Below are 11001 nucleotides of genomic sequence, written 5' to 3'. Positions count from 1 at the left end.
TGACAGCATTTCTCTTTCCAAACAGCAGTATCTGAATCACATTACATTGGAATCCCTGTCCAATGACACACTGTTTTACTGGTTAATAGTGCTGACCTGCTCCCCCTCAGTCTAATTTCTGCTGTGCAGGGGATTGTCACAAGAAGATCATTCCAAACAGGGGCACTAGTTATATTTTTAAGAAACCAATGCAGGAAATTGATAAACTGGAGCAGGCAAAATCTGGAGCATTAGCTTATGGCAACCAATCAGCTTTTGTTTTATTTTCAAAGCTTAACCAAGCAAACTAAAAGAGATAAGTTGATTGGTTGCCACGGGCAACTGTTTAAAAATGTAAGCAGCATTTTTTAAAGAACTATGGGGTTAGGGCTTTTCCCCATGGTTCTCCTAAGGGTAACGGGAGGACACAAACTTAGCGTCCTCCCGTCACCCTAAGCTCAATATACCGCGAGCTACAGCTCACGGTATACTGAGACCGACGCAGCTGAAACGGATGCGGACAATTATGTCTGGATCCGCCCAGCTGCGTGAGTGACAGCTGGTTCTGCCTATCTAGAGACAGCTGTAGACCGCCCCCTCCCCCGTACATTCTGCCAGTCAGCGCTGGAGGATCGGAGCGGGGGAGGGGTGAATCCAGTCCCTCCCCTCTGCCGTGACAGGATCGAGAGGTGAGCGAACGCCAGTATGTGTTCGTTCACTTCTCGATCTACTGAGCCGACCTGTGACCGTCATTGTCACAGGTCGGCTAGAACTATGAGGCGAGTGAAAATCATGACCTTTTTCAGGCCTAAAATGTGGAATATAACATGGGTGCAAAAATGGAAAAAAGGGCCTCAGTCATGAAGGGGTTAAGTTATGCAACGTAAATAGGAACAAACATAGGTGTTATCCCAATTTCGCTGCAAAAGTGAAGAAGTTATAAGTCAGAGTTAAAGGTCCGAAGTGAAACCACCCACAAAAACGATGTTTTCACACATACATCCCCATTTGATGAACTAAACGGTGCTGAGTATTATCTAAGGCCCGGTTTCCAACTGGGCGTTTTTCCGCGCGTTCGTACTCGCGGAAAAACGCTCAAAACATGGAAATGCCATTATTTTCAATGTGCATGGTTCCCATTTGGGCGTTTTTCCGCGTGTACGAACGTGCGGGAAACAGCCCTACGCCCAAAGAAGTACATGTACTTCTTTGGGGCGTTTCCATTGGGATACAGCCAAGTAGCCCTCGGAAACGCGTGTTTGTCACGCGGTTTTTTTACAGCGAATCGCGGTAAAAACGCGCGATGCGAAACGCGACAAACGTGCATATTCAATACGCCTAGGTGTGAACCCAGCCCGAAGGAGGTCTTAGATTTGTTTGTGGCTTACTTATAGTCCATCTGCAACTCCCCTATGCAGAGAATGACACAGCCTCGGAGATTTCACTGCAGAATGAATAGCATAGATACCCTAATACAGGAATAAAACTTTGTTGGGGGGCTAAGAAAAATTTAATCTGCTGCGGTAATATTGGCAGACCGCATCAAACATCCATCTTTATTTTTTTGTCCATAGTTCCCTCTTACCTCCTGATCGATATTATGAAGCATAGCTGGATTGTTGTATTTTTCTGGATTATCATGAAAGCACACCATTCCATCCCTCTGATTAATACTTGCAAAGATTTCTCCATCTTCTATCTGAAACAGAGAGACACTTTTTATGAAGAATCATTACTTTAAAATAACACTAAACTAAAAAGAAGTTAATACTTACCTGTGTCTTCCCGGTGCGCTTCCGTCCAAAAATGTGAAAATTCTTGGGCGGATGCAAAGCATCTTGGGGCAATCGCATGCGCAGTTCACATTTTCGGCCGGGAGACGAGGAGAGACACACGATAAGTCTATGGACTCGTGCACCCACATGCAGACACTGTGGGACAGGAAGTGCCAGCAAGGACAGAGTAATCAGCGCTGGATCGGAGACCCGCCGCAGCGCTGGAGGGACAGATGAAAAGGATAGGAAAGAAGATTGGATTAAGAAATATAATTGAAGGTAAGTGCTTTAATATTGGGGGGAGGGAAAAAATGTTTTTAACTTTAATGTCGCTAAGTTTACAGCTGATCAAACTAGAATAATCACCAATAAGCATAATTATGGATACACTGTCATTAGGCACTAGGAGGCCGCCACCAGAAGAGGCCTAAATATCCACCTTGTAGAAGTTGGAAATTGGAAATTAACAGAAGGCAAGGCAATTACAAATCTGGGAAGATGGAGCCCACCACAGATTTAAGAGAGTGCATCGAGCCACCGAGAAATGGAACGAGAAGCAGGGTCAACCTTTGTGGGGACCATCCAAAAGGAGTCAAGTCTTTCTGAAGGAAGAAGTGTTACTCGCAGATCGATGAACCACATTCAACAATGGAGGGGAAGTCTCCATCTGATGAATTTAAGTTGGACAAAAGGATGAATGATGATTTTGAACTGGACAGAAAACATTTCCTGGTTGAGGTGGTGGGCAGAAAATCAGATCAGAAACTCCTTTCTTTCAATAGGTAACCACCACCTCCTCCTCGTGTAAGATCAAAAATGATTAAGGGTTAGTTCACACCAGAAACTGCATCACAACTGCGTGCGTCTGCGCAGTTGCATTGCGATCCGTTTTTCCCCCTGTATGATGCCACAATCAATTCTTTTTTTTTTGTATGCAGTCTGTAGCGTTTTAGTGCGTTTGCACTGCGTTTTGATGAGTTTAGTGCAGTTAGATGCAGGTAAAATAGGACAAGCAGTACTTTTTCTCACTCCAGTTGAACGGACTGCAATGGTGTGAATTAGGCACAAGAAAGCCCATAGGAAAGCATTGGGATGCATTTTAACTGCAGCAGTTGAAATAAACGGACTGCATCTCAACTGCATATGGTGTGAACTGGCCCTTACAGGATACCAAACAGATCAGACAGATGCCTTGCAGAGGTGAAAGCTACAAGAAATAGCATCTTATTACAGGCAGGAGTGAAGGGGAATATCTCTAATGGGTTCAAAGGGTGTTTTAAGAGCTGAGAGAACCAATACAGATCCCCGGTGTCACAGGTTAGGAACAGTGGGAGTCACCCTGAACAAAAGTCCTAATCTGCGAATCTGAAACAGGATAGCCAGAGCAGAGCCCTAACCCTTGATAGTGCTGAGGGACAACGTTGGTCCAAGCCCAGCTATAGAGTGAGTATTCGTCCCATGGAGAATTTCCCGGGATACAAACTGATAGACTTTGTGAGAAGTAGACTTCCTAGGTTTTAGCATTGTATGAAAACTTGATTTAGAGATGCCACTGTCTCACCCGGGCCAACCAGAGTAATGAGGATAAACTAAACCTCTTTTCAGTGAAGCAGACAATATGGGAGTTTTGGGGAAGGAAAGGCATAGATCAGGAGATTCTGATCTGACAACTCCCAGAACATACACAGGCTTCTGCTAGAGAATTCCTGTTGCTGGAGACAAACCTGTTCAGTTTTATTTTTTTAACCTGGATGTCCCACCTCTGACAATACAAGTCCCAGAATAACACCGGGTGTAGGGATCATTCCCCTGGGTGCAGACACTGCCAGCGGAGAAAGCCTGTGAACAAAACTGGAACATGAAGTTCTGCCCAGATCAGGTTCCGCTCTACTTCTCTAGCTGCAGCAAGACTTCTGGATCCTCCCTGATGGACAATGCCCTGGCATACATAAACTAACTCGAACTGGATCATACGACCCTCCAGCAGTATTGTCCTGCACTGCAGGGCTAGCCACATTGCCTGAAGTTCCAGAATGTTGTTCCGGAGATGGGATCCCTGCCAACATTCAAGTACTCTGCACTGGCAGGAAACCCAGGACTCGTCCCAAGCCCTACAGGCTGGCTTTCATCTTGAAGAAATTCCAAAACATGGGAAAGAAGGACTTAGGACCCCAGAGCTGGATTACTGGGCCACCAGGCCAGATGAATCAGACTGTCCAAGGACTGGACTGACTTGTCCCATGACAACAGAATGTTGCCTTGTAGGGGGTCTAGAGTAAAACTGGGCAAATGGGACACTAGCAAAAAACCAAGGCATGCTGATGGGCTGGCCTATAGTTTGCCAGTGTTCAATACAGGATAGCCCGAAGGTAAAGACTTCCTGTGTTCTTCAATGGATGAGGGAGAATGGATGAAATTCAATTAACAAATACCCAATTAAAAGCAACCCCGCCCCCCTTCTTTTGAGCACTGCATGAAGTGACCAGATCAGGGTTCCCAGGTTTAATGGAAACCAAACCACACATTTGAACTATAAATTAAATCACGCACGACACTTAAAAACCCCAAAGAGTCCATATCTTACCATATACAGAACATATTTTTCGGCCTCCTGAGCACCAGTTAACTGAACTCGACTAGCCATGTCTTGTAGGGAGAGGGTAAGAAACGTCTGTAGGAGAGCAAAACAAGGAGACAGATAAGACTGCAGCCGATTCAATACTTTTAAAAACACAATTTTACTCAAACTATCCTTCACTCCCACAGGCTTCCCTCTTTCCATGTGACCAGTACCTTCTAAGTTGCTTGTCTATGATGCTCCATCAGTCGCAGTTAGATTAGCATTAAACCCTTGCAGTGCATGAATCCACACTGCAAGGGCAGTTAATTTTCCCTGGAGTTCAGGTTTAATGGTCCACAAACTAGACTTAGTGGTCAACCAAACTTTTTTTTTGCCACAGTTCTCTTTAGGGTCACAGGAGGACATGTATAAATGTCCTCCTGTGACCCAAAACTCAGCATATGGAGGGCTATTGCCCACTATATGCTGACACAGCAGAGCTATGTTGCAGTTAGGAAGAATCCAGACAGTCTGGATCCACCCTGCTTCCTGAGTGGCAGCTGGCTCTGCCTCTCTAGAGCCAACGCCAGCTGTGCCCGCCCACCTTCACCTGTCCATCACTCCAGTCAGTGCTAGAAAAAGAAAGGGGAAGGGGGCAGCACCAGCTGTGTCTGCCCTGTCCATCACTCCAGTCAGTGCTAGAGAAAGAGGGAAAGGGGCAGCGCCAGCTGTGCCCACCCCCTCCCCTGTCCATCACTCCAGTCAGTGCTAGAAAAAGAGGGAAAGGGGGCAGCGCCAGCTGTGCCCACCCCCTCCCCTGTCCATCACTCCAGTCAGTGCTAGAAAAAGAGGGAAAGGGGGCAGCGCCAGCTGTGCCCACCCCCTGTCCATCACTCCAGTCAGTGCTAGAAAAAGAGGGAAAGGGGGCAGCGCCAGCTGTGCCCACCCCCTCCCCATCACTCCAGTCAGTGCTAGAAAAAGAGGGAAAGGGGGCAGCGCCAGCTGTGCCCACCCCCTCCCCATCACTCCAGTCAGTGCTAGAAAAAGAGGGAAAGGGGGCAGCGCCAGCTGTGCCCACCCCCTCCCCTGTCCATCACTCCAGTCAGTGCTAGAAAAAGAGAGGGGAAGGGGGGATCTCTGCGAGGAGTAGTGACTGACAGGGACCGTTCTCTGCAGGGAGACGATCAGGAACCGAGTGCTCAGAGGTATGCGATCGATCAGTTCCCGATCAATAGAGCTGGTGTCACAGCTTGTGTCACATGTCAGCTCCAATTATGGGAGAGAATATTAATATAGAGAAATTGATCAAACCCATATCGAAAATTTCATGTGTCATTCCCAAACAAACAGACTCATCATTAAAACTAGTGCAGAGGAAGATGGGAATACTTGAACAGCAAACAAGATATGAAAATAAAGGCAAACACATTTCCTCCTAGGGAAACAGTGGCCTCATGGTCTAGGTTGGAAAGGCTACAGACTGCAAAGTTTGTGATCTCTTACTTTGGTAAGTCTCTGAATATTTTTTTTGTACAGGGAGGACAGACACTGTTTCACCAGCCCCATGTTATTGTCTCTGGTAAATGCCTCGCCGTGTTTGTTCACCAGGTTCCGCAGCTCTGCCGGGTTGTTGGATGAATAGACCTGTGCTAGTTCATGGTAGGCATTGCTAAGAGGCTGCAGGAAAAAAATAAAATAAATAAATATCAGTGAAAATATCCATCATCTGTGAACAGCACTTAAAAAGCTCCCAAACCAGCATTTCTGGGGTGCATGTTAACATTCACAGCCAAAAATAAAATGCCACATGCAAGACCTCACCTTAATAAATCTACCGACGATCTGCGAGGTATATTTAGGCAGCGGCTGAACTTTCCCTAGAAGTATCAAAGAAACTAGGATATACTTTTTATAAGATTCCAACATGATGTGACTGACTGCCATGGCCGGCGTTGTGATTGCCTAGAGAGGAGAACAGACAAATCAAGCAAGTTAGAAAATTTGTGTTTTATGAACATGTGCTAAAAAGAGAAACTGTTCAGATTAACAGCAATAAAATGCACAAAAACGCTGTAGAAGTGAATATTGTCTAAATGTTTGTATTCCTCCTTGAATCTTGGGTGTCCTTCGAGCACTTCTTACAGATCAGTGCAGTAATCCCGTGTAAAGCTTTGAATCACTTTAAAGTGCTCATTCAGATGGATGTGCACGCACATAAAATGACCCGATTCAGGAAGGGACAGGGTGCAATTACATGCAGCACCCCGTTCTTCCCTACGGAAGGATGCATGCCTTGCTGGAGAAGAAGCTGTACCCAAGGACCTGCAGTGACAGGATCTCCCTTCTGCTTCATTTCACACCTGCTGGTTCTACTGCGCCCCACCAGTCTTTAGTGGGCAGCTCTGACACAAGGAAGCAAAATCCGACCACTACCAAGACAGCTGTCTCCACACAGAACAAGGCAAAGCAAGTCAATAATGGGGAGGAGAGGAAATCGGCTGACGGGAGCCTACAATACTACTGGTGACAAGTTATTTGGGGTAAAAGGGACACTACGCTCAGGAGTTAAATCTAAAAATACATTCAAGTACCTTATTAACAAAAATGTATCTTCTTTGTGTATCACTCAGCTGTAGATCCTCCAATCCTCTCTGACTTGGTGCCGACACTGTCCTTCCTTCTGGACGGGGGCTTCTTTTGTTCCCCATGGTTCCTGTGTGTGTTGTAAAGTAGTCACCGCTCCAAGCTAGCGCCTGGGATGGACTACAATCTCATGTTTAGTTTACTGATTTGTATTGAGATTGTAGTCCATCCCGGGAGTGAGCTTGGAGCGGTGACTACTTTACAACACACACAGGAACCATGGGGAACAAAAGAAGCCCCCGTCCAGAAGGAAGGACAGTGTCGGCACCAAGTCAGAGAGGATTGGAGGATCTACAGCCGAGTGATACACAAATAAGATACATTTTAGTTAAAGCTTACCTTACCTATTAACTCCCGGTGTCACTTTAGGTAAGGGGGGGTTCACTATGAAAATACATTTTTGTCAGAGCATTGATACTTTTTAATTCGTATTATATAATAAAAAGATTTCTCCTACCTGTTCGTAAAAATAAAGCGCCCTCTCAAAGTTCTTTAGCCCCGTGTAGATCATGCCCCCATAGTAGTAGTAACACAGGAAGGGCCTGGCATCGTAAGCACCGTTTTCTTTACAGATGTCCATCATATCTACGTCTAAATAAGCAAGAGCCGGCTTAAAGCATTTTGCTAACAAACAAAGCTGTAAGGATGAGAAGGAAAAACAGCATTAGATTCTAGCAACACATACACATTGCTCAGTTTATTTCACACCAAATTGAACTACAAATTGTGTTTTCAGTAGCATTGGTTAGGGTCCCTTTTTGCTTATTTACACAGTTGTCCCCATATAAAATCAAGTGTTTTAACCCTTTGCTGCCAAAGCCGTTTTTGAACACATAATGCACATTTTCTGCCTGAAAATGTTTGCACATATTATAATACACATTTTAGACCCCTAATGTCACCTATGCAGCTGATTGAAGTTGACCAAGTACAGATTATGCTTGATCAGCTTCTCCCCAGGCTTCTCTGCAAGGGGGGGATAGCACATGTGTACGGGCCACTGGAAACAATCATGCGGCGTTACAGGCACCAGTGTAAATCAGAGTCGGCTTTACACAGGTAAACAGACTCCCAGTGGCTGTGTACAGGGGTTCACTGCCAACATATGACATACATCCGTGGCAGTGAAAGGGTTAAAAGCAGCCACACCAACTCAGTGACAAGGTTATTCAAGGTGCTCCCCAAGCCTTAAAAGGAGAACTATGAGGTGAGTGCTTTTCACTCACCTCATAGTTCTAGCCGACCTGTGACAATGAGACTGTCACAGGTCGGCTCAGTAGGTGGAGAAGTGAGTGAACACATACCGGCGTTCGCTCACCTCTTGATCCTGTCACGCCTCTCTGCCGTGACAGGGGAGGGGCTGGATTCCCCCCTCCCCGCCAGCGCTGACTGGCGGAACGGACGGGGCGGGTACAGCTGGCTCTGCCTTTAGATAGGCAGAGACAGCTGTCGGTCACGCAGCTGGGCGTATCCCGGCATAATTGTCGGCATCCGCGTCTCAGTATACCGCGAGCAGCAGCTCGCGGTATACTGCGGCGTCTCAGTATACCGCGAGCTACGGCTCGCGATATACTGAACCTAGAGTGACATGAGGACGCTAGTTTGTGTCCTCCCGTTACCCTAAGGAGAACTATGGGAAAAATCCTTAACCCCATAGTTCTCCTTTAAAACACTGGGCAAAAGTTAAAGATCTGTACCGGAGTCTGACTACATGTCCAGCTCTCAGAATAATCTATAGAAAATAAATTTACGTAATCTAGACATTGGACAGTGACAAGGCCAATATTATCACGTGCTAGTAAAGGGGTCCTGATTTTTCTGTTTTGCAGTTCAGTAACACTTACAGGACTTGTCCCTCCCCTAGTTTGTGACTGGACAGAGAAAGAAGCAGCAGACTGATTATCTCATCTGTCACTTTGCTTTCTCCTATCAGCAGGTTTCTGCAGCACAACTGACTGGCTCCTTGGTTCTGCTTCATGCCCTCCTAGTTTACGCTCAGCTCTACATGGACCACAATAAGCTGATAAATCAAAATCTGTTTTATGTCTGCCTGGGGTTCAGCATTACAAAAAAGGATATTAAAGCCATGCGGTGACTCTGCATCCTTACCTGGCAAAGATCTGCATGAATTGAGGTCAGTTGATTCGTATTCATTTGCATCTTGTCTATGGCTTGTCTGAGAACACAGATTCCTCTCAGGGGCTGTCACGGATTGAAGCAATAAAAAAAATAAAAGTTAAATACTTTTGTAACAAAACATCACATTCCGTCCTCTTCCCAACATCTAAGGTCCCACTTACACTAGCCCGTAGACTAAAACTGAACATTTTAAAAAGCAGGCTAGTGTGTTGACTGCTTGGGCAGAGTGAGTTGTATATTACACGCGGCTAAATCTGTCAAGGTTTACAGCCAGAACACAGATGGGGTAAAAGCCTTAAAAACAGTGCGCTGCAGAAATATGCAGTATGTTCACATTTTAGCACAGCCTACCGCCCATTGCAACAATTTCTATGCCCTAGCGCTAATCTCTGCAGAAAATTGCAGATCACTGATATAGTGTGAACGGGTCTTACAAACAGGCTTGGCATCAATAAAATGGATGATACTGGGAATATACTAGTACGGTTTTATTTATCCAACTCAGTTATAGTTACACACACATATTCAGTTACAATTTCAGATCATGCCCTATGCAGGCCGAGAGAAAAAAAAAGACAGCAGCAAATCACCTCACCTGTTTTCGCTCCACAAGTGCATTTGTTAACTGATGGCATAGACCAGCAACTGTGTGAGAAAAAGACAAGAAAAGGAATAAAAAACATTTAACGTCAAACATGTGTTAAAGTGATACTAAATTTAGGAGTTAAAACTAAAAAATGTATTGAAGTACTTCAACTATTAAAAAAGTATCTTATTTGTGTATCACTCGGCTGTAGATCCTCAAGTCTCTGAATTGGTGCTGACACTGTCCTTCCTTCTGTAGGGTGGCTACTTTTGTTCCCCATTGTCCCTGTGTGTGTTGTAAAGTAGCAACCGCTCCAAGCTCACTCCCGGGATGGACTACAATCTCAATACAAATCAGTAAACTAAACATGAGATTGTAGTTCATCCCAGGAGCTAGCTTGGAGCGGTGACTACTTTACAACACACACAGGGAGCATGGAGAACACAAGTAGCCCCCCTCTAGAAGGAAGGACGGTGTCAGCACCAATTCAGAGACTTGAGGATCTACAGCCGAGTGATACACAAATAAGATGCATTGTTAATAGATGGGGTACTTAAATGCATGATTAAGATTTAAATCCTGAGTTTAGAGTCATTGTAAAATACAACTTCACAGAGCAATACGTACAGGTGTCTGTAGCGTATCTAATGTGTTCTCCGTTGCAAGTGCTGATAAAGAGCTGGACTTGAGAAAACAAGGTCTCAAAATCAGGAATACTGGGCATGGAAAACTTCACAAATCTGAAAAAGATAAAAAGGGGCAAAAGATCAGGACAAAAATTCATCACGTGACAGTTTTATCGCTTTTAGTAAAAGAGTAGGGAATTTTTGCTTGCTTTTACCTCATTCACCAAGCGAAAATTCCAAATGACATCCAAGTCACAATGTCCCCATGGAACTTAATGAAACGTCATTTGTGACATTTCAATAAAGTTCTAACAAAAACAAAAGTAAACAGTACAAAGCACCACGATGGTCACAAGCACTGTGTGGGGCAACGCACACCAGTAGCTGTGCGGTTGGTGTAAATGGGCTGTTAGGGTAGTCTGCAGGGATGATTTTTAAGCCATGGTGCCCACAATGCAGCCCGGCACGTCCGGGGGGGTTCTTACTGTAATGACAGAGCAATGCTAGGTGCCAACTGAGACAAATGCTGGGGGGTAACTACAGTGACCGACAATGAATGGAGCTATTGAGGCGACTTCTTACACCAATTATTGCGGCGACAGAAGCCAATGCTGGGGGTTATATTAGAGGAAGTTCACGCCAACAACTATTCTTACAGTGAGTGGGACCAATTCTGGAGATTATTGTTGAGGC

At 45.2% G+C, this 11001-nt stretch overlaps 1 protein-coding gene across 2 annotated transcripts in view; it reads right to left on the bottom strand.

Moving 5' to 3' along the window:
* The window catches only part of COPS3 (COP9 signalosome subunit 3), a 16750-nt gene that overhangs the window by 2089 nt on the left and 3660 nt on the right, over nt 1–11001 (bottom strand). Inside the window, exons 3-10 of one of the 2 annotated variants that reach the window (XM_018572628.1) lie at nt 10310–10422; nt 9692–9741; nt 9067–9159; nt 7415–7594; nt 6136–6276; nt 5818–5991; nt 4339–4425; nt 1565–1678 (exon numbers count right to left, since the gene is read on the bottom strand). In XM_018572628.1, coding sequence (XP_018428130.1) covers nt 1565–1678; nt 4339–4425; nt 5818–5991; nt 6136–6276; nt 7415–7594; nt 9067–9159; nt 9692–9741; nt 10310–10422 — 952 coding nt within the window. The remainder of the gene's footprint in view (nt 1–1564; nt 1679–4338; nt 4426–5817; nt 5992–6135; nt 6277–7414; nt 7595–9066; nt 9160–9691; nt 9742–10309; nt 10423–11001) is intronic. The other variant, XM_018572629.1, reaches the window with a different exon arrangement.

This window comes from Nanorana parkeri, unplaced genomic scaffold (assembly GCF_000935625.1).
Source record: "Nanorana parkeri isolate BGI_ZX_2015 unplaced genomic scaffold, ASM93562v1 scaffold2090, whole genome shotgun sequence".
Taxonomy (NCBI): Eukaryota; Metazoa; Chordata; class Amphibia; order Anura; family Dicroglossidae; genus Nanorana; species Nanorana parkeri.
This window is presented reverse-complemented; position numbering and strand designations above follow the sequence as displayed.